General features: G+C 38.2%; 1 protein-coding gene across 1 annotated transcript in view; it reads left to right on the top strand.

Annotated features, from left to right (window-relative positions):
- Positions 1-9,293: 9,293 nt before the first annotated feature.
- PPFIA2 (PTPRF interacting protein alpha 2) overlaps positions 9,294-24,771 on the top strand; it is a 331,712-nt gene continuing 316,234 nt past the window's right edge. Inside the window, exons 1-2 of the mRNA XM_031047954.2 lie at positions 9,294-9,501; positions 19,752-20,002. Of these exons, the coding sequence (XP_030903814.1) occupies positions 19,754-20,002 (249 nt within the window). The 5' untranslated portion in view covers positions 9,294-9,501; positions 19,752-19,753. The remainder of the gene's footprint in view (positions 9,502-19,751; positions 20,003-24,771) is intronic.

Here is a 24,771-nt window from a genome sequence, read left to right as displayed (position 1 = left end):
CCTGTCTGGTGTTTGAAATAACTCCCATTTGTGCAGAGTTTAGTTTTTACTTTAAACTACATATTTTTCTCCTCTGCAAAATTCAGATAGTATTTTTCATACGATTTCAAAGATCTTTGTAGTTTATAATAGTTACATATCTGTATGAGATTTGATTTGCCTTTTATTTCAACAAATGCAGACTGACAGAAATGGACTACCTGGAAGCAACAGGTATAGTTTCTTTTTAATAAAAAGATTAATAATCAGTAATAGCTGTTAACGGTCATCTTCAACTTTCCACTAATAAACTGGAAAATTATTCTTAACAAAATGAACCAAATGCTGAAAAAGTAGGAACAAAAAAAAAGGCAAGATACAAAGGAGACATGGAGAAGTAGAATGTGAACAAAAGAAAATTTCTTCAATGTGTAAAGATTTCATTCTAAAATGGCATTTCTATTGGTCACATTTTATAGTAAGATTTGCTTTTTCATGTGATCAGTGTTGAATAACTTAATACTTGGGGGTTTGATAAATTTCTCTGGTAATTTTCTGGAAAGTTCTTACTGCACTGAGATTTTGTAGGCGTGATTTTTTTTATTTTTTAATTGTCTTGGGGATCTGTTGGTATATGTGTACGCAAGTGTGTGTGTGCAGGACATGTGACAAGTCTCCTTCAGCTGGGATCTTGAGTTCTGCAAAAAATGACTTTTTGTTCATCTCCGCTCTTCTGCTTGCTTCTCCTTCCCTTTTCTGTCAGCTAATGGTAGAAGTGTGAAGCTTGTCACGGATACAGATGTTGAGAAATTTTTGCTATGACTGAAAATAGTTTGAAACTAACAAAATAAATTGCTAGCAGTGATGCATATAATTAGCAGAAAATATGACTCACTTAAAGGGGAAAACTTAGAAATTCTGCAAATACATGTATTTCACCCTATGATTGAATTCCTAGTCCATTACTATTTTCTACAATGAATTTTTATTCAGATAATTGAGCGAAGTAGAATTAACGTTTTTATATTCTTCATTAAATATAATGGACATTAAATAGAACTAAAAATTATAAGCAAAAGGAATATATTTAACAATAATATATTATGCCAATATATTATGTTCTAGAATAGCTTACCTTTTGTCTAACATAATAAATAACAATCTAACATATAGACAGCAAAATAAAGAGCAGGCTCAACATCACTGAATCTTACATAAATTTAAATTTGTACTGCTACGTGTTTAATGACACCACAAGCACTCAGATCTTTGAGAACTGATGGCTCATTATTCCTGTTCCTGCATAAATGTATAGAGGAGTACAGAAAAGAGCAAACTGAAGAGCCCTGTGTTGGTGTGCAGCATAAGGTCAGAGGCTGGAAACCAGCCCCATTGCAATGCAGTTAATGCTGTTTGGGCAATGTTCTTACTGCAATAAGAGTAGCATGCAAGCTGCTTTAACTTCTCTCTCTCTTCTCCTCATCTATATATTCTTGTCCATCATTTTTCTAATTACTATTTGAGATTAAGGGAATGGAACACCTTCCTTATGAGGAGAGACTGAGGGAGCTGGGTCTCTTTAGCTTGGAGGAGACTGAGGGATGACCTCATCAGTGTTTACAAATATGTAAAGGGTGGGTGTCAGGATGATGGAGCTAGGCTTTTTTCACTGATATCCAGTGATAGGACAAGGGGCAATGGGTGTAAACTGGAGCATAGGAGGTTCCACGTTAACATCAGGAAGAACTTCTTTACTGTAAGAGTGACAGAGCACTGGAACAGGTTGCCCAGGGGGGTTGTGGAGTCTCCTACGTTGGAGATATTCAAGGCCCGCCTGGACAAGCTCCTGTGTGATGTACTCTAGGTTACCCTGCTCTTGCAGGGGGGTTGGACTAGATGATCTTTCGAGGTCCCTTCCAACCCTTGGGATTCTGTGATTCTCTATCAGGTATATTGTGTGGGCAGGAAGCTCAACAGGTACATAATAAAAAGGTTTGTGCGTAAAAACACATGCCAGTCCATGACCTACCAAAAGAAGGAACTCGTTTGGGCTTTTTGTAGTCCTGAACCTTCCACTATTTTATTGATGATTATGAAGCTAAGCTTGTGCCCTAAGGAAGATGTATGGTTCATATACTGGCTTCTATTTCACAGTTTTACATTAATAAAGAAAGTATTTTGTATGTATGGAACTCATGCAGTCAGACTCCTTCTTCTAGAAAAAAAACTTGAAACCTCTCCAAAGTACCTGGTTGTTAATAGGGCTGTTTGTCAGATTCCATAGTGAACAAAGAATCCAGTTTCTTTTTCTTGCTGTTAAACAACAATTTGGACAAAAAATAAAAAGAGAAAAAAACCCCAAGTAACCAAACAAAAAAAAAACCCAAAACAAAGAAACAAAAATCCTCAAACCCCAAACGAACCAAACAAAAACCAAACAATCAAATTAACAAACAATCCAAACCTTAAAACAGTGAGAAAGAACCAGTACACATATATGGCAAAGCTAAAAAATACCTTTATGGAGAAATATTTTAAATGTCATTGGTAATTTTTGTACTGCAAGCATATGAATGATTTAAAAAAAAAATAAAGTGTTACTTGCACATCTGTGATGAAGATTTCCCAGCCAGAACACAGAGCCATAAGCAACTCAGCATTCTTTGAAACTTTTTACACATAGTAGGAATGAACAACAGCAGATGCTGGAATGCAGTGCTAGAATATCCTAAACTACTGACCTTCTGTTTTGACAAGGCAAGGCTTTATTCTGTTAGCAACCCATTATCTTATGAAGTTCTTTTCTAGCACCAGAAGTTGCCATTCTCTTAACCGCACTGAAGTGGAGGTGGACATGCTTTGGCTACACATGAAAGTGAATGGTTGAATGGTGGGGGAATACTGCCAAAGTTTTTGTGAAAATCTGTTTAATATTCCAGGTAAGGCATTTAACCTGTGTGTTTCCTTATTTATTATCCTTACTATCTACTTGATGCAGAAGGTATACAATGGAGTGTCTTAAGTCAGCATGATTTCTTAAATTTCTTTGTTTTGGCATGTTTAGACACTGCTACATTCAGCCAAGCAGCTAAGAAAATCCTACGAGAGTCCTTCATTTTATTTTTTTTTGCTGAGCGGATGACATTTTTCCCAATAATGAAACATTCTGTTATAACAAAAGTACATAACTGTCAAACCCTAAACTTTAATTAATCTAAACAAGAGAGATGAAAAAAAAACAACCCATGAGATGTTTGAAAGTATGGAGAATCAGAACCTCTTTTAAATATTGCTGTGTTTAAAATCTAGACTAAGGAGTGGTGTGCATTTTGGCTTTCTATGAGTTGTCTGTCTAGCTGATGAGCCATACTGCCCCACAAGTACAGTACTTGTTTCCTGGTCACAGAAAGATTTTTATCCAGATGAATAGCACTTTTGTAGCAAAGCTAAGAGATTATCAAAGTCTGTGTAGCTGAAGCTACCTCACTGACATTACACTGAGACTGAGTTTACTAGAAATTTAGTGATGGAAACTTTAATCTGGATACTGCTTTGGAGGGGTTTAATGTAAGCGGGTTTTTATTTATTCACATGTAAAGGAGCTAGGCATGACCTGAAATACCTGTGAGATATCTCAATGACTTGACATTTTCAGATGGAGACTTCACTGGTCTTTACCCTCTTAACTTTTTCAGGTTTGAAATGGTGCAGGAATCTTGGAGTGGAAGGGTAAACTAATGTTATCAGTTAGTTTGTCCTGATGCTGGTTATGATGTAATTTTTACTTGCCAATGGTGTTATAGAGTGGATTGTTTCTTAATTATAAGATCTTTTACCAGCATCAGTTATGGCTCATGTTACTATTTTCTGATCTCTCTAGTCAACAGCTCCTTTGTGGTCCTCACCCTTGGCTTTAGAATTAGTTTCTCCTTCTTTAACTCACACACTGTGCAAAGAACTTGATTACGAATTGAATGATCTTTAACAAATGCATTGTGATCACAAACTTTAAAATGCTTAAAGTATTTTAAAAATAATGATACATTGTTTCTTGACCACAGGGCTACTTTGACAGTGCATGTTCTTACATTTGCAGGGATGAAAAGGAAGTTCCTCAGCTGAACAATGTGCATAGGACATGAATTTCTCTCTTGTGTATGTGGATTTCAGTGGCTTTCTAAAGACATTGCTGTCACCTACTCAGATCTGCTCCGTGCCATTGGCAAAGAACAATTTATAGCAGTTTGTAAAAAACCTGAAACTAGACAAAAAGGAAAAATTATGCCAGAAATGGGAGAACTTGTTTTTTTTTCTTCAGGCAACTTTTTGCTTGCATCTATATGTTAAGGATAATTAAGATAATTAAATCATAGTCCAAGAATCTGATAGCACAGATACAACACAGGTGAATGCCATTTATCATTTCATATGGTAATCACAGTAAAGTTTTCTATTACACTTTAAGTATTCAATAGAAGACAATTAAAATGTTCACTCACACACCACTTTAGCTGCAAGCAATACTTCAGCTGAGTAATATCAGACAGAGTGGAAAAATAGCAGAATGACTGTTCTTAAACAATGTTCCAAATCTGGGATCACAAAATAAAAGATCCCCTTCAATTTTCAGGTCTCATATACAACAGTATGTGAGCAACTGGGATTTTTCAGGCAGGTCTTTATCAGCCCTTAAATCATGCCCCCAGAAAAAGCATCCAAGAGGAGTAATGTACGACCAGAAAATTCTGATACCTTCAACCATTCTGCAGGCAGAAACTAGAACCTGCTCTGCAGATCAGCTGAGAGAGAGAAAAGCTGTCCCTTCCCAGGTGAGGGCTTTCAGCTGTGCTGAAATGTGCTAACTATCCTATTAAACTCTCAGGTTTGGCTGTCTTTTATTGGCCTTTAGTTAGCTTCAAACAATTTAATTCTAAGTTAACAGGATGTCCCTGTTCTGAACATTTTCTTCCTCTATTGAATGTTTGCAATAACAGATTTTTAAGGTTACCACATCAATTTTTGAAACCACATGTACAATGTCTTTTTGTGTAAGAAAACCAGGTTTATAACAATCTTCTAGTGGAACATAGGAATCAAGATATGGGAAGTAAAACTCACAGCTGAAATAGGTAAGAAATTTAGTGAGGAACTATAGATGAACCCTTAATATGTAGAGAGCCTTTGGGAAATAAGCATGGATGCAATTGTAAAGCACAATTGGAATTATTACTCCAATTACATGGGAATGTAATTTATTCACATTCACACAATGTTACATTTCTTCTTTTTTTTTTTTTTTTCCCAGTCTTAGCCAAGATCCCTTGAACTTTTATTTCTGCACTCCTCTCTTAGTCTCTAACGGCTTCTTTATCGAGTAAAGACTAGTTCTGTGTTATTTTTTTATCCCAAAGTAACATTTCTAAGACAGGTTCTTCCTTCTCCATCTTCACTAAAAATCTTATGCACGCCTTCGTCATGTTGTAGTAGCTCTGGCAGGCCCTAAAAAAATGAAGTGCTGCATCAATATTATGCAAAACAGAGCTACAGGAATCACTTTCCATTCTTATTGCTCTGACTACATCACATACTTTTGTAAACATTATCTTCTCCTCATTTTACACTGTATGTCTTGAAAGTAAAGGAAAATCTTCTCCAAAGGTGGTTCTTTACCTCCTTGTATGATTAGTTATTCCTTGAGAGTACAGTGGTGTCTACACTGTTTGTAACAAAATATTTCATGAGTCTCTATCTTTGTTGGAGACAGAGTAAGAGAAAGACCCATGCTGCAACTTACACAGGGAAGGAAGACAGCTGTCAGATGTGTCTGTAAAGTATTCTTTCTGACATTAGATTATTTTTTCTTTTTTTTTTTTTAAATAACCTGGTAAATGGTGAAGAGGACTTCCTCTGGTAATAAAGAGTACAATCTCACCCTAATCTGCCTGTCTTTACCCACTTAATTTATCTCCTATAAGTTCCATGTGTTCAAATACCAGATGAAACAGAGCCAGGTGATGGAGAGCCTGGGCATTCCGTGCTTTGGGGCTAATTTACAGATTTGGTTTGCATACTTGGAGCTTAGATAAGTAAAAATATGCTTTGGAGGTCTGATGGTCAAATTCCATTCAAGAGAAGCTAAAGCACGTAATTAAACAGCACATTCACTACTGAAGTTTCCAGAAAACATATCATTATGCTTTTATGCTCTTCATCAAAATTATCCATGCAGTTTAGTTTTACCAAAAGAGGCCCTTTACTATAGGGAGCATTCCCCTTGTATGACAAAGCCCAGAGTACTTGCTCCATCCCAGTTTTTGTGGTTCTTCCATAATTTTTCATTTTCCACTCTTCAGAGGTTTCCTCTTTCTTTCACCTCATTGACTTCAAAAGACTATGTGCTTGAATAGGAAGAGGCTCCTGTTCAAACTGGTATCACAAAGCACAGGTGTTAATTGGCAGCCTTCACGATATGCAGTAACCTCAGCCCTGTGAAGGATGGTCTTTCACCCATTTATTTCCATGTGAGTCTGGCAACAGAGAAGCTAAGGGCAGCAGATCAACTAGGACAATACTATGAGCAGCAGTAACAACCTTTCTGTGCTGGGTTTTTTTTTTTTGTTTGTTTGTTTTTTGTTTTCCATGCTTGAAAGAAAGTAGAGAGGATGGGCATGAGGAGCTGAAGGGCCAACAGGCTTCCCAAAATGTCCTACAAATGTTTATAAATCAAATTATTATGAAGGAGACTTGTCTGCTATGCAGCTTCGCAAATCATTGACTTCTCTAGTCCACAGAACAAGGACTGGATTTTTTTCCAAGTGCTAAAAACAACCACCTTGTGTGAACATGGATGAATGAGTTTGGAACTCCCACATACCTGGCAAACGTTTTTACGGGTAAGTTGCTGTTTGAAAGATGGTAAAAAGGAAGGATGTCATAAAGGACACTCATCTTCATCAGTACTTAGAAAAGAGTGACACCTCCATGCTTACAAATGCTGCCACAAAACATAACAGTGGTAAGTTGTAGCTTGAAGTTGTGAATCCTGATCTGCCCCATGCACCTTATTTTATAGAGTAATATGCTTTAACTCCAAAGACAGGAAAATAAAAATCCCCCCAAAATAAAGGAAGCAAGCCCATCATATATGTCCTTCTTTGAAGAAGTAAATACCAACCAGCCTACATGTTGCAATTTGTTGTGCGTAAGTGGATGATGGATATCGCCCTCAGCTGCAGAGTGATTGTTAGGACACTGCTCTAATGGTTTGTTTGTTGAAGATAAATTAAGTTGGGATAAGGACCTGAAATGCCCAAGATAACTCACAAAAAGCCACTTAGAATAGTGGCATAAGGAGAGGGAAAGAGTTGGTTTGTCTGTTTTAACACGTGTTGCACTGAAAGGCCAAGCTCCAGCAACAAATTGGCTTGGCACCAGCACTTTCTTTGCACTTGTTTTTGTGATGTCTGTGTTGGCAATTCTTCTCAGCTATTTGCCGTCTATCATTCATGTGCATCCCCTCTGCATTTACATTTTCCACAATACAGTGTCAAAACCACTGTGAAACCACTACCACAGCACCACTGAGCCTTGAACCCACTTGGGGTGGTGGCTCCACACCCCTCCCCTTTAAAGCAGATTCAGGCTGCTGAATCAACACAGCCTGTCCTTCATGGACAGTATGTGTAGGAAGTGTAAGCAAATACTGAAATATTTATTGCAAGAATGAAGTTTGTGCAGTTGATAACTGTGTCTCATCCTCAAACTGGCATGAACTTGATTTCAAAACACTCTGAAAGTATTAGATATTGGGAAGAAGTTCTTCACTGTGAGGGTGTTGAGGCACTGGCACAGGTTGGTCAGAGAAGCTGTGGCTGCCCCATCCCTGGCAGTGTTCAAGGCCAGGTTGGATAGGGTTTTGAGCAACATGGTCTAGTGGAAGGTATCCCTGCCCATGGCATGGGGGCTGGAACTGGATGGTCTTTAAGATCCCTTCCAACCCAAAGCTTTCTATGAAATGCTATGAAAAGATCCCATTTTTAACCGTTTTCTGGCACTCATTTATGCACAACATCTGCCTCGTCACCCCTTCTCCACCTTCGGGCCGTGCAGGACAGCCGAGCGCTGGGCAGTGAGTTTGCTCGAGCAGGAGGGGCCGGACGGACGGCCACGCGGCCGCCTTCCCGCCGGAGAGCAGCCGTTGCGCTGAGGGAGCGGGGCGCACGACACGCCACTGCCCACACAGGATCCCGCCCCGGTGTCCTTTATGGAGGGAGTTGGCGTGAGGGGATGATCGCAGCGGCAGCAGCTGCATGCGGGAGCCGTGTGCGTGAGGCAGGGGAAGCAGACGTGATTACTTCAGAATTTATTTAACGAGCGGTGGAAACCACTGCAGCGCCTTCCAGGGGAAGTCCCCGCCAACGAGCAGCGCGCCTAGCCTGGGAGCGCCCTTGCCCCTTCCCCCCGCTGCCTCGCCCGACCGCTGCTGCCTGCCCCGGCTTCGGACCCGGGGGAAGGGCGCTTGCCAGCGCCTGCCGTAATAGTAATTACACGCCTAGACTATTCAGATTATATTAAATTTTAGCACTGCTTTGTCATGGTCAGATTACAGCAGATGGTACGTTTTATTACACTTACTAGATGAGATGTACTGGCGTTTGCCTGAATTCGTTTGAATTACAGAATATAGCATCTTGTTGCTCTCGTGCTGCTTTCAATACAGGCAACACCGAGTTACCAGCCGGGAGCAGGGCAGTCCTTGGCCGCGGGCGTCGCTGGCGCTGCCCGCAGGCAGGGGCGCGGTGCGCGAAGTGAAACGAGCGCATCTGCTGTGGGTGGCCGGCCTGGGCTCTCCCAGCTCCCACAGCCGCGGCTCTTGCTCTGTACCGCTGAGACCAGGCTCCGTACGGTGGCTGCTGAGCAGCAGTGAGCTGTGGGTAGAGGATTGCTTTCTGTAAAGCAGAAAATAGACTTTACTTTCGATCATGCAGGCATTCGTGCGCGCGTGTGGACTTCAGTCACGCAGAGGCATAATTAGCCTGGGAGGTACTGAAGAACCAGAGAAATCAGGCAGCGCTCAGTTAAGCTTAACAAAAGATGAGAAATAAAGGGAAAACGTTTTCGCCCTGGCCCCTCCCGCCTGTAATAGCTTGCCTCCAGCTGCAAAGATGCTGCTGCTCTAAAGGGGCTGCTGGAGCTTTAAGAGGCGCTCCCCCCCCGCTCCCGACAATGGTCTGAGCCGAGCTCTGCTTCCCAAAGCAAAATTTGTAATATGCCATTTTTTCCCATGGATGCTTCTCCTCTTGGTTGCTGACGAAGTGACCGAAGAAAATGCTGAAGTGCCAAGCAGCTAGTCTTGCCGGAGGACGTGTGCGGGGGCTTGGGGTGTCTCGGAGCAACGCCTGTGTCACCATTGCTAGGAAGATGGTCCAGGAGTGCTCTGCTGTGTGAGTCCCCGCTCGAAGCCGGTGGAGACTGCGGTTGTTATTGATCAAGTGAAATAGACGCCGAAATAAAAGCCACTAGGTACTGAACCTTATATTTCTGAGTTAGACATTCTATCCTTATCCCTGCTACTCTCCAGGAGGTGAGATGCAAACGCAGAGTCTTGCTGTCTGCCACTTGCTGTAGTACATGTATGATATTTAAATGCATTTCTGTAATGGAAGTTGGGGAATTTAAGACTAAAAATTGTGAAGTCAACTTCTCAGTTTTTTGGTGTGGTTGAGAGAGATGTGAGGCTGGAGGGATAACGTGAAGTACAAATAGTCAGAATTAGTCCTTTTTTTAAGGTACTGTGTTGATCACCTCTCCTGTGTGGAAGGAGTGCAGGATGCTTCTGTTAAAGGTGATATCATAGTTTAGTGGAGTCTGGAAGGTAAGGAGTTAACTAGGAGGAGGAATATGCATGTAATGCAACTCAGACAATAGGAAGGGTTTTCCTTATGGAATTACACTGTGCTGCCTAGGAGCAATCTTGTTGAGAACATCTGAAAAGGCATAATTGAAGTAAGAACTGGTTTTATCGGCCACTATGTTTATTTAATGATTTGGAAAAAAAAATAGTTTGCAAATGCAAAATATCCAGAATGATCCAATGAAATGAGTTTTCCAGCTGATGTCACTGTGGACAGGCTAGAATGTATGGTAGTTAGATTTCTACTTCTTTTTCCTGCAGCAAAATTACAAGTAACTTGAAATGACTCCTCAACCTTGGTGTGCAAATCAAACATTTGACTATACAGAAAAGAAGGTTTTAAAACCAGTTATGGACAGAAAGGTGAGGGAGTAAAATTGGATTCACATCTAAGGTGGTAGCCTTCAAGGTGAGCAAAATGAATGCTTGTCTAACAGCCATTGTCAGGCAGAAGCCAAGTAGTATTCTGTCTTCTCATTCACAGAGCTTGCCCAAGTAAAAGAAGTCCAGTTGATAAATTATACCCAGGGTACATGAAATTGCAGAGGTGTTCATTAGAACATTTGCTTTAAAAAAATAAATAATTCCAAGACTCTCGGACAACTGAGATAACAGGAGGTGCTAAACAGGGTGGGGTCTGATGAGAAGAAAGATGCAACTTTTTAATTTTCCATCTTTATATAGCATATGTACCACAGAAATTTCAAGTAGCTTTAGAAAAAGTCAGTGTTGAAAATGGACTTTTGCAGCCAGTCTATACATGATTATCAGGATCTGTAGACAGAATTGCTATCCATTTAGTTGTTAATGGAGGAGTTCTGAAAACGAGCTTTATGTAACTCAGTTTTAACTAAGGGTTAGCATATTCTGTGTCCTGTGTTTCATTTTTTATTAATTCACTCACCTGGATATCTAAACTGAGCTGCAGAATTCCTAATTGAGCTAATATTGAGTTCACTCTTGATGGAGACATAGTGCAGCTAATGCTATAGATTTGCTGTGACATTTTTTCATATGACCTGAAAAATCTTTAGTGCAGTGAGAATGAGCCACCTTCTTTCCCCCTCTCATAGAAAAAGATAACTTAAACAGTCAGTTTTTTTCCAGTTAAATGTTGTGTGCTTAGAGGGGAAACCTGCTTGTAATTTCTCTTAATATTGTAGGCAATGGTCACATAACATCCAGGGTGCTACCTAGTCATGCATAACATACATTTGTGATTTTTATCCTCCTGTTTGGAGGTAGTAAAATGACAAGAGGTTGATGGTTTGCCTGTGTTACTGACTTTTTGTAACCATCTGCCCTGATTCAAACCCGCTTAAATCCATGATAGAATTTGCATGAATTCAAGCAGTTGTTGGATTAGGCTCCATGCAAGTGATTGGAGAAAACACTGATCTAGGAACCAATCAACCTGGAACAGATTTTGCAGTAGATCATGTACAAGATAGGCAACAGACAGGGAAGAGAATGTATTTAGAGAACTTTAATGTGCTGCTTCACAGACTGCTGTTGTGTGTGGCTGTTATACCTGAGCATTTCAGGTCTAGAACTATTATTAAAATAAGTGCTTAGGCTTTGCTTCAAAATAGAAGAATTCTAAAGTTATTACATTGCCTAAAAGTCTTCTGGGGAGTAGGTATGTGCTACATAAAAAGTTGCTGCATATTAAGGGAAGCAGTAATTTGTCAGTATCCTACTTCCCCTTCAGAACTTCTCAGATGGTTTGTGATAGTTGTAAGGTGCCACACAAGTTCAGTGTCCATTACAGTCCTTGAAAGTTTTGAGCACTTAGTGTGCTCCTTGAGCAAGGGAATTGTAATGCTTGCTCTATGACTTCTGATGAATCTAAAAAACAGTGTTTGTGTATTAACTGTAAAATGCTGGTGACTTACAGTAAATGCATTTTTCTTTGAGAGATTGCTTTACTACATTCAGAGTACTGAGTAGTGGTAAACTTCTTCCTTTTGAGATACCAAATTCAGTACCAATGGAGCTTTTGTTTTTCAAGAAAGAGAAACACATTTGAAAAGTCTTGAGATCAGTCAAGCATAGCTCTAATTAAGTTGTATTGCTACAGAGCATCAGCTGCCTTCTGGCAAAGGAACATAAAATTTATCTTTTATTCTTTTGAATAAAGAGGTATTAATGAAGCATATGTCACTTTTTTAAGCACTTTCCCTCTGCTCCTTCCTCTTCTTTGCTGTCCTGGCAGTCTAAGAAATACTGTACATGAGGTCTTGTTCTTTTATCATGGACTTCCGTGGTCTTGAAGATATGTGACAGAGGTGTTTAATCCACCCCTTGTCGTTCCTAACACCAATGGAAAGAAATGCCAGTTCTCTCTGTGTTCTTGGATGTCTGTGTTCCCTCATATGTAACTTTGTGTGCGTTCAGTCATATCCAGACAGAGCAAGATGGCTACCACTTAGTAGTGGCTTGCTGCTATTGTAGTTATATGACCTGTTCCTCACTCCTGAGGATGGGTATGTTTAATTCAGGTCTTAATTGCCTGTTCCCTCTCCACTTCCATTCTTCCCTCAACTCCTTTCCTGACTCAGTTTTCTGGGGGCACCAGTCTGCATTTTTCTTCCAGGGGCCCAGAGCTGCATGACTTACTAGACGCATGATTGGGCACCACTGGTATAATCAAGTAGGATTTGAGTATCAGATTAAGAAACCAAGTTGGATGCCTGAAGTATACCTACTTCATCTTTTCTTCTTTCTTTCATGTGACCAGGGTCTTGGTAAAGAAATCCTTAGTAAATTACTTTAGTAGGAATTTACTGAGTCTCTGCAAATCTGACTTCAGATAGCTGCGTACAGATTTATGAGTTTTACTCAGTTTAATATCATGTGCCTTTCAAGAAGTCTGTGCTTCTTGGTTGTTGGGTTTGTTTGGGGGTTTATATTTGTTTGTGTTCTGAGACTATGATATTAGGAAGGCTTTGGGGTTTTTTTGTGGTTTTTTGTTTGTTTGTTTGTTTTGCTTGTTTGTTTGTTTTCCCAGTTCTTGATGAGAATATGATGTGTTCTTGTTTTTATTTCTCATAAATACATTAATAGCATGGTCAGAGAACTTCCTAAATGTACCAAGCACCTCATGGCTTTATGTATCTTATAAACATTGACTTGATAACAAATTATGACCACTGAATAAGTTCAGTGTTGGGATTTGGGGGGGAAATATTTATTTGTATTTACTGATTTTTCCCTTTAGATTCTAGAAGGAGCATATACCATTTGACTACTGTCATACTGTACATATGTGTTCTCCTGCCAAGCTAGGCTTCATCAGCTTTTTAGTCTTTATTCTAAAAATAGTTTTTCCATTATTTGCTTTACTGTCATTCACTGGGTAGGTGATAAAATATAAAGCATTAAAATCTTTCTTCAGTCTTTTTTTGTTTAAGCCATTTGAATGATAAGTGAAGCGAGAATATGGGAGGCCATAAAAGTTGAGTTACAAGACTTCTAAAACTTAAATATTAAATGTTCTATGGCTTCTGATGAATCTAGAAAACAGTGTTTATGCATTAACTGTAGAATGCTGGTGACTTACAGTAAATGCATGCCATTTGGAGATTAGGACATTCAGTGTAAATAGCAGTATCTGAAAATGTGGCCATAGTTGTAATCAAGTATAACTGATATTTTTATTTTAATGATGATTTTCTTTACTTTGTCAAAGTTTTCCAATTATACAGATCCACTAATCTCCACAAGGTAAAGGGAGACCATTCTACTAAAACAAAATTTTTCTTTTTTCATTTTTGTTTTTCCTTTTCTTTTGTGTGTGTGTTGTTTTTTTTGTTATTTTTTGCTTTTTTGTTTTTGTAATTCATTTATTTACTTGTTTATGTATACAATGATATGAACCACAATGTATTTTTTTATTCCAAATTTCTCTACAGCTTTATTTAAATAGATTTTCAGTTTCAGAATCTCCATTGTAAATGAGTGAATTCTTTAAACTTAAAGCTTCCTCCAGACACATGGAATTATTCAGTGTAGAAGGGACCTTTAGAAGTCATCTGTACCAACCCATTGCCCAGTGCTGGGCCATCTGCAAAATAGATCAGGTTACTCAGTGCAGGTTTGGAAAATAAAAAGTTTTAGCAATCAGTGTAAATTTCTGAAGTGTAAGGCAGGTATTTATACACTCCAATTTCCTTTATATTTTGTCATCTGAAAATTACAAGAGAAGTAATTTTGCAATATATATTTGTGGCAATGCAATTCAAGCTTTTTGTTGTAAACTTCAGAGGAGGGATTCTGATGATTCATACACATTGTTTGTCTTCACTTGTTCTTCCTTTACTGTCTGTTCTGAGTTATTTTTCACTAATAGGATTCATCAAAGCTACATAACTGTAATTGGCTTGTAGCAGTTGATAGGAAGACACTGATTAGTGAAAGGAATAGTGCCCTGGGATAACAAAAATCTTAACATAGGAGCTGGTGCATGCAGACCAAATTGAGAGACTAAGATGTATGCACAGACGTATTTTTACATCTGAATTTCAGTGTTCACATGGAGTTGAATGAGGAACTAATGACCTAACTCACTGTATAAAACCAGAAGAGAAGAGGACCAGGAAACTTCCTCCTGATGTTTGATCTTTTGGGGCTGTCTCTGGTTACATAGTTATATGTAGTAATCAGTTGTATGACAGGGGAGCAGAATCTCAAATCGTTGGCTGTTATACAGAATTAGAAAACGTGGAATATCTGGATGTCAGTTTATGACAGTATTTGGTCTACCCAAAAGTTACAGTTCAGAAAATCAAGTCCTGTGAGCGGACCCACTGAAGTGGTAAGAATGGAGGACAAGAAGGAAGTTTAAAGATGGTCGATTAGTTATCCTGCTGAGTTCTGAATAGAATTGGTGCCCACATGAATTAATAAGAACTCTGTACCTGAGACAAATACCTGTTACATATGTATGAATCTGTTATTCCTGAACTATATATATATATTTACAGTAAGTTCAGAATGAATCTGATCTCTCTGTGTGAAAATTGATTCATGCATATATAGTAAAACACATCTGAGATGTATCAAAAGTTCTGTAAGCTCACAGATCAGCTACAAAAACTTGTGTGGCATTGTGGGTCTAAAATGTAATATATGTGGGCTTGCCAGTATCCTTATCCTGAACCTTTGAGAACTGCAGCATTGCTTGTGGATACATTTCCCCTAAATACAATAAAAAAAATCATTTTTCACAGAAAGAATTACTTATTCTGGTTATTTCACCAGAGAGATCACTTTCAGTATCTAATGGTTGAAATCCATCCTGTATTAAGTACATTTTAGCTTAACACAGATTTATGGTCAGATATTAGTAGGGCAAGATTCCTTCAGATTTCAGTGTATGAAATTTTGCAGTTGATTATATTATGAAACCAGAGTAAAAATTGACAGAGCAATTTTAATCATCAAAGTGAGGTTTAAATTTCAAAGTTACATAGAATGAAAATCAGAATGTTCTCCTTCCTCATTGGAAATTTAAGACTAAAATTACTCATGGTATGACCACATTAGTAGTCAGACCCAACTGTCATAGCAATGCTATCTTTATTTTATGTTTTAATGAAAATTCTTCAGTTCTTTCCATCTGCATTGTGCTGGCTTGATTCTCTATGTGCTGTTGATGTGTGCAAACTTAAGTTCCTTACAGCTACAATTAAACTGGAAGCTTAACTGTAATGCCCTGACCCCGTGCGTGAACAACATCATCATGTGGTTAACCAAGGATCATCTAATGCCTGCACACACCATCAGAAGGCTCTGGAAACTTCAACTATAACTCCCTGATGTGATTTGCTTCCTATATAAAGATCCAAATGCAAATGTGCCCTCCTGTTTGTCCTCAGCTACATGTCTTCAACTACTGAATTGTGATTGGGCTGTTTGAGGATGCTTTTCCTCTATATTTGTTGGTTTGAAGTCCATGCTCTGCTTTACCTGCCTTTGCTTTTCTTGCAGCCCCTCTGAAATAACTTCTGTTTTCTCCTTTATTTTTTTTTGTCCTTTTAAATTTCTTAAATATTCTCGGTATTTTGATTCCTTTCTGCTATCAAGAAGAAAACTGATAAAGGGTGCAATAAGGTCCTGGGGATATGGCTCTATTCTTGAACATATGCTGGAAGAAGGCCAGCATTTCTTGGGAATAGTGTTAAATAGTGGCAGCCTTGGGACACTGAAGGCATCCCATCTGCTGGCCGGCATGAGTAATAAATGGCAGATAAAGTGTGGGGGTTTTTTCTTTTTTTTTTGTTTGTTTGTTTTATTTGTTTTTTAAAAAGGGGAAAACATGTAAAAGAATGCTTTTCTAAGGGCAAGAAGACACAAATCATAGTAAGTTGGAAGAGCATGGCATATACGTCTTTCACAAAGACTTGTAAGAAATCTTTCTTTGGGAGCCCCACAGTATACCTGCAGTTGCTTGAAATTTCATTGTTTTCTGAGTTGATGACCCAGGAATACCCCGAGAAGCTGGGTTCCCGTTGAGGTTGTTCTGGTGGCCTTGTTGGCTCCCACAGAAGATCCATGTGAGGACATGGCCCAGGATTCCCTTTTCCCCTCTTCCTCATTGTTGCAGCATTTCTGGTTAGCGTACTGCTTTTCTGCATTTGTCTCCAAGCTGAGGGTGGGGAAAGGGAGAAGATGTATATGGGTCCAATGGAAAAATGGCATTGATCTCCAAATTGCTTGAAGGCAATGTAGATCACCAGTCTGACTGCAAGAACTCCTGTATCTTATATTCTCCTGGGGCTGTGAACTATGGGAGAAAACTTCCAACAGAAACTCCCTATATCTGGAACTCCACCACCTTTCCCTGCCCTCCGTGATCTTACTAATAGCAGAAGTTTTTTGCTTGTGTCATGTCATGGTAATGCAGCCCAGCCTTCCAAAGGTAACCACACTGTGTGATCCACTCTCCTCCCTGAATGCAGCAGCTGAGGGGGAGAAGGTGTGGTAACAGTGCCATGAGCATTCAACCCATGAATTCCATTGCTGCCCTACAGCCACTTACATAGATATGACTTCCTGCATCCCCATAATGGCACTAGGAGGAGATTTTCTTATTAGGTTAAATACAAAGAGTTGAGATAGCAACAGCTGTTCACACAGAGGTTTCCCTGCCTGTTCCTACACACATACCAACATGTGTGAAAAACTGCACCACTCTGCCACTGCCTGTGAGCAGTCACAGTGTATGCTGTGCCATTCAGACCATGTGATTTGCTATGCAGGACATTGGAGCTAATTTCTTGAGTGATGAATGTTCACAGCTGAGAATCCCCTGGAGCAGGAAGTGTGCTCCATGAGATGTTGATTATGAGGCAGGAAAGTTTCAGTGACAGTCTGAATTGTTTCCTTTGGTCTTGAAGAATGGTCACCTTGGTCTCTGGCCACCTGCTGCATATAGAAAAGTTATGACTAAACTGAGCGAGTGACAGATGGCTGTGGATGTTTTAGTTGTCCCTTTGCTTTCTCTTGCCTTGACCATTCCAAACTGGTTAGCCACAAGACCAGGGTGGAGATGCTCCACAGGGTGATGGCTGTTTGCTGAGTTAAGTGTATTCCCACAACACTGTGAGAGGTTTGTGGAGGCAAGATGATGGCTCGTCCCTGCTGCTAGTCCCGCATATCATGGTATGTGTGGAAAATGGACAAAGCCATCAGCAGGAACATCCCAAAAGTTCTTCTGCCTCTATAGGAAATTGAAGTATAGGAGGCTGGGTACTCATTTATTCAAACTGTTCTGTGGGTCCAGCTGCAGAGTTTAGTCACTCTCCCCACCTCTGGTGCCTCGCAGTACAGTGTCTACACTCCAAAGAGGAAATGATAGGTACTATGAAGGTCAGCTGGTAATGGCACAGATATTTTTCAGCTTAAAGGTTTTTTAGCGATGGAGGTGCTGATGTGTTAGCATCTTAACATGAAAGGACATTGTGGTGCTTCCTAGTGAGGCCTGTAGTTTAGAAGAGGCAAAAGTTAGTGGAACAGAAAGTTTCGAACCTCATGAGTAATGGAGATATGCAGCATTGAATCAGACAATCCTGAGTAAATATACCTCACCTAAATATATTAGAGATATGAGGACTTATCAGTATCTATCACTTTAAGCTGTTAACTCTTTCTCTTGCACCTGAGTAATTACTAAATGGGTAATAGCTACAACCAACTTTTATTTTTCTTCCAGTCCAAACACTTTAAAAGCAGAATCAAGACTTACGCAGTAGTAGCTGATAATTCATGCTGAAATACCAGCTTTTGGCAGTTTTGGTAGCTTTGCTAGTTATCACATTTGCCAAAAAAGTGAAAGTCAAGGATGCATGAACATGCAGAATATGATCAAGGTAAATCTAAGCAGCAAGCAGTGTTAGCACAAGGGTTGCTTGTGGCTTAGTGATAGTAGGAGGAGTTGGTTTTCATGAATTAACAAGTGTCTTAGCTCTTTTGTTCCCTGGTGTATGGCCTGTCTTTAAGCGACATTCTGTAACAGCTAGATCTTCCATTTTTCATAAATGCCACTTTCACAAGTTCCATTTTCCTACTTTGGAAAGCAGATCATATTTAAGAAAATGTAGAGCTAATCCATCATAGTAGTGAGAATAAAATGATGAGAATGTTACATGGTGACACATTTAACAGTGAAAACCTGTCAACCATGTGTCCTGTAGACAGAGATCATGTCCAGAAAGTCCACACCAAACTTCTAAGTAAAATATTTTACTTTGATCCCACTTGTTGCGATAAAAGTCTTCCAATAGTTACTAAAATAACAGAATATCCAGAAATTAACCCTTAAATGAATTTAAACTTAAGGTTAATTTAAACTTACAGTTATGTCTGATGTACTTCTTCAGTCAAACTAGAAAAACTGTTTCTAACTCTTTGGATGACTGTAACTGGGTAGATATCATCTATGATTAACACTTTTTTAAATTATTTTTTTAATCTGAGCTTTGAGACATCTCCTGTCTTTGGATTTGGTTTTTTTTGTTTGGTTGGTTTTGGGTGTTTTTTGTTTTGTTTGCTTGCTTGCTTGGGTTTTTGGTTTGGTTTGGTTTTTTCTCCTATTTGCTGGACCCAGTATCCCATGGCATAAGCTTCTCCCCATGTGTGAACTAGGGTTTGAGATTTAAATAAGAAGCTTTATAATTGAAGAATGGGACTAGATAATGCTTGCTCTGTTTAGGACTGGTTTTAGGCAAGAAATAACAGTGATTCTGACCCTGGTAATTCAGGGATGGTAATTAGCAGTGAGTTTTTGGTTTTTGACCTCTTACTGAACAAGCTCACTGGAGAATAATTTCCCCCAAGGGTGGGAATAACTACATAGAGAAATAAATTAACCTGGCATTGTTAAGGCAGCATGATACTGATCAATGGTTAGACTAGACTGTACTGTAGAAATGCCTAGAGCAGAACAAAATCTGGCAATTAATGACAGCTACTGGCATCAATACTAACAATTCAACAATGACATCAAGAAAGGGGAGAAAATCAATGATGACGGAGACTAAAATGCAGAGGAAGTCTTTTCTGTCATTTTAAGAGAGCATTGTTTGCAAAACTATTAGTTCAAAATATTCCACTACCCTCTGTCTCCTTTGTCATTCTTCTTTTAGGAAGCACAAAGTCCTTGCTGTGTGGAATTAGTCACTGTATTTAAACCCTGTCTATCGACCATCTGATTAACATGGAAAGCACAAAGTTGAAAGAGGGAACAATGCAATAATCTGCTAATTGTGTCCATGTGACAGAGTTAATTCCTCTTATCAAATCCCTTCAAATGTTTTTCTGCTGAAGAACTTTCCCTTGATTTGTGTTTTTTTTATAGAAATGATGTGTGAAGTGATGCCAACGATAAATGAGGACACCCCGATGAGTCAACGGGGGTCCCAAAGCAGCGGCTCGGACTCGGATTCTCACTTTGAGCAGCTGATGGTGAACATGCTGGATGAAAGGGACCGTCTCCTTGATACTCTTCGGGAGACACAGGAAAGCTTGTCACTTGCACAGCAACGCCTACAGGATGTCATCTATGACAGAGATTCCCTCCAGCGACAGCTTAATTCAGCGTTGCCTCAGGTATGTAGTTTATAAAGATTTTGGTTTTGGTTCACCAGTTTTCTACTTAATGCTCCATTAATCCTAGTCAATATTTATTCCTTAAAGCCCAAATTCTGCTCCCATTGAGGTTGGCTGCAGAACTCCTATTGATTTAATAATACCTGCTTTGACCTCTTTGGGTCCTGTCTTCTCTTCAGAGTAGGAGTAATGCTGTTGACTTCAGGGAGACCAAGATGAAGGCCTGTAGCTACTGGTTCTTTTGGCTGTTGCACTAGCATTTACAACAGATGCAGGACCATTTAAATTAAAAGTAAAATGATAGGAATGAAAAAAAAAAGAGGATGTTTCTAACAAACAAGAAATAAAACTAGCTTATATAGGTTAAATAAGGTACTACACAAAACCACGTGAGCAAGTGATATTTGTGTTCATTAATTTTTAAATAATTACATAAATCTCATTACCTAAAATTACCCTGGTCTTTTTTAGGAACTGCAAAATTAATTACTTAAGTTAAATCATATGTTATTATATTTTGTTATTATATATCAATATTATTTTTTCAATATACTAGAATGAAAACCAAAGAAACATCTCAGTTCAGTCTTGCCAGAGGTTTGAAATATACCATCACCGAAACCAGTTTTTCTCTGTGTTAATTTATTTGCACCTCTGAACTGCCACTTACTAAAGAATTTGATAGTAGCCATAAGAGCCTGGGCATACTTGTCTTGGCAAATTTGTAAACCTGTTAGACAGTGGTTAGAGAAAAAAGAAGACAGATTCAGTTGTGTGATTAAGAACTTTCTCACTCATTTGATTTATCCTTCCCATCTCATTCTACAAATAGATGAAAAATGCACCCACTGGAGTAGGGAACAGAAGCAGGTGCTTAAGGACTAACCCCTGTAGGTTACTGGAATATCTTGGGATAGGGTTGAAAAAGAGAGAGACTTTTAATTATTTGAAGAACAGAATTACCAGTTTCAGCAATAGCTTCAGGCAATAAGAATGACTATACTTGGCTTGGGTAAAGCAGAAAGGAGTGGCAGTGATCTTGGTATACAGTAGAATCAAGGTGTTTTGGATTTGTTGAGGATCAGTTTTCTTTGTTTTTCTCTAATCTGTGGGCAGTTGTGCTTCTATTCTCCTGGTGTCTTTTCATAGCAGAGTGTAAAACAATAACTGAAACACAGCATAGATCCTTTATTCAAAGATTTATTTCTAGAAATATGAAGAAGAAAGGAGGTTCTGCATCTGTGAACCTTCATGGGCGGTGCCACTTAGTACAGAGGTGCTCTCAGCCCGTAGTGAGGTATTTCTGTTGAGCTATAGCAGATGTCTAACCCTTAATGTTTTTGTGTCTCACATAAGAAAACTGCTAAAAGGCAGGAGACTAGCTAAGGAAAATAATATTCATCATATATGTGATACAGAGCCTAAAAGAAATGGAAATTCTAAGGAACCGGATCATGGTATTATTTTAATCTTTTTTTCTTCTAGTAAATGTTGGTATTGTGTGTTTTTGAATGGGAGCCGAATACCCCCTAAATGTAATTGATTTTTCAGGCAAACACTTTGCACTACCTTGTACTATTAAGAATGCATATTTCAGATAGTATTCATTATGTATGTAAATGGAGATGTGTGTTTCACACGAGAAACTGTCTGACATACTGCTTACACTTTAAAGCAGAACGAGATTTTGTTTTCTCATCAATTAGGTTGTCTAGATCTTCATGTAAGAAATTCAGCGCTTCTATAAGCCTGTAACATTCTAGTAATACAGACTTCCAAAAAAATAACTTCCTTATGACTGCTGTACTATTTAGCTTCCTTTATGGACTTGAAATATTCCAAATAGCACTTTTATAATTTATTTTCTGTTTATAATTTTATGAATGACAAGCTTGCATTCCTAGCAGCCTGACATATGCTGCTATGACCCCATGACAATATGCTGCCCAGTGCTTTTATTGTAGAGAGAGGAAGAATTCTGTGTTCATTTGATATAATAGAAGAATATATAAATATATGATGACTATATGATAATTATTATTTAGTTATAATGTTACATCTAATAAGTCTTGCTTTATCAAAAAATACTTTTTAGCACTTGGTTTCTTTAGTGGTTTTTAAAGTTAGGTTATTTCTTACTGTTTACATGATGCTTTCCAACTAGAAAATACATATTGACACAGTTACATTCCAAAGCATTTTTGTTAGAACTCTGATTTTGTTGATTGTCTTAACCAGTTAAAAATATGGTCTGGAAAAGTCATTACACTTTGCATAAACACAATCTTAACAAAAAGAACCTTGCTTGAAAACTGGGGCAATGATTAAGCCATAGAAAAAAAAAAGCTTGTCTGATTAGAAATAGAAAATAATTAATAACATTAAATATGAAGCTTGAGATGTTAGTTAATGCTGTTAAAGCCATAGCTGTTAATGCTGTAGCAAAATACGAAGTTTGACTAACTGTAGATGGTTCTAAAGTTTTATACTGATCTATGCTGCAACAGAACAATGTATAGTTAACTATTTCTTTCAAATTCAGGTTACAGACATACAGGTGTCTTGCTAATTGCTATCATTGAAGTAATTTTTATTTCCATTAGATTAGTAGTCTTAACCTTATGAACATCTGTGTTTAACTGGCTAGCTATTTTTAAAGAAGGAGGGAAAAAGTGAGCAGGTAATTACAGACCAGTTAGACTAGATGTAATAATAGTAAAAAGTTTCAAACTCTTTTTTATTAAAAATTAATAATAAGTCAGAAACTTAACTTTACAATATTACAAGGGTGTCCCAAACTTATACAGAATAACTTAATATCCCTCTTTGGTGCCAGAATTTCTAGACTATGAAACTGAGCTATGATATCCCTAAAATAGATCTCTTTCAAAGTGTCCCCATTTAAATTACTATTCAGTATGAAGTCTGTAAGAAAGACTAAGATAATTAGTAAGGTAAATAATAAAAGAGGAAAAAAATCAATTACTGAAGAGATTGAAAGGATGGAAGAGGCTGGTAGTAGTAGTAGTTGTTGATTAAGAATGTGTTTGGGAAGCATGCCAGTAGAAATTTTAGATGACACAAAATTGAGTTGAACAGTTACCTAAGGGAATGAGTATGATAGTACATAAGAGTAGCAGAGATGGGATGATGTTGCATAGTACAAAGACGAGGGCTCTATATCTAGCAGTTAACAAAATTTATGTTCTGACCTTTTAGGTAGCAGTAGGAGACAGGGAAAGTACATGTTATCCAACAGTTGTGGACAGCCGATGGGAGGTGGGTGTAAAAAAGATGAGTATCATTCTGAAATGTATTGCATAAGAGATTTCTATGAGAAGTAGAGGATAATGCAGTTAAACCAAAGGCTGGTTTGAACTTTTCTGCCTGGGTTTTTGTTTAATAATGATTTAGCCCAACCTTAAATTGGAAGCAATTCAGGAAAACACTGCTAGAACAAAGAGGCAATAACATCTGTGTGAAGAGACTACCTGGAGTTTTCTTACTTCTCGGAAAAACTGAGTTGAGGGGGAATATGCATTATTTCATAAGTTTTCTTGGGGAAGCAGGAAGATGGAGTGACTATGTAAAGAAGGAAGAAAGAGTTTAAGCCAAAAATAATGTTGATGGAAGAAAAAATTAATATAGGGTACCATGAGTAAAGATATATCGCTCATCAGAAGGTCTTGAATTATCAAGGAATGACATTGAGAATCCATCTTTCTTAGACAAAGACAGAGTGAAAATCCCAAAATATTTTCAAGATCAAGCTGTTGTGAAAGACATTTATGTATCATAGTACCTTTGGTTAACCTCTGAACTTGACCCAGAACACCCCTTCCTTTTCTTTATTTCAGAATTTATTGTGGAGACATTCTACTTTGTGTGGGATCACTCACACAAAGAATGAAGCATGAGTCTGAATCCTTTTACTAGAACCATTAGAGTTATGTTGAGAAGCATTATGTTGAGAAGCATTGTGGAGATGCTGAGAAGCATTCTGTGCAAAATAAGTCTTCTGGTATTAAGAATCTAGTTCACGAGTGGTCTTGTTTATTCTTCCCAAAGCTTCCAGTTGACAGTGGAAGTTTCTAAGGAAAGTGTGTTTAAGTCTGTGCTGCCTGTACCCTTACAAAAAACATTTATTGTATTTAGGTCATGACACATGAGACCAGAAAAAAAAATAAAAATTGCTAAATATAATATAACTCTAATGGGAAGCATAGGATTTAAATACAGTATGTTTTTCTTTTGTTGGAATAAAAATAGATCTTTTACTGTAGCTTAAAATGTGCTTTACTTAAAGGGTTAGAAACTAACTCCTATGTTGAGTGGTAGAAAGAGTAAAATTTTCAGTTACAACCTTCTCAGGCATATTTCATCATAGTCTAAAGCTAAATAATCTAGAAAGTGTCACCTATGTTAGCTGCCTTGTAAATAAACATGGAAGAAAGACAGTTCCTGTTATTGTAAGACTAACATTGAATCATAAGAATCATACAAGTTACATGAATACTTACAAGAATACATACTTACATACATGCGAGAGTTGTAACGGTTACAATAATTATAAGTATGCTCTGATAAAAATGCTGAACTAGGCTTGTTTTGTGCTTGCTTTATTGTTTCATTTAGTCGTTAAAAAGTAAGTTTCAATGTATGGAAGATGCTGAGCTATTATTTATATGAAGATACTCATAGGTCATCACTCTGTAGTCAAATACATGTATTTTGTTCATGAATAATGCACTTGCTCAGTGATTTACTTA

Source organism: Melopsittacus undulatus, chromosome 5, assembly GCF_012275295.1.
Source record: "Melopsittacus undulatus isolate bMelUnd1 chromosome 5, bMelUnd1.mat.Z, whole genome shotgun sequence".
In the NCBI taxonomy this organism is placed as follows: domain Eukaryota; kingdom Metazoa; phylum Chordata; class Aves; order Psittaciformes; family Psittaculidae; genus Melopsittacus; species Melopsittacus undulatus.
The sequence above is the reverse complement of the archived record's forward strand: the minus strand, read 5'-3'. Positions and strand labels throughout refer to the sequence as shown.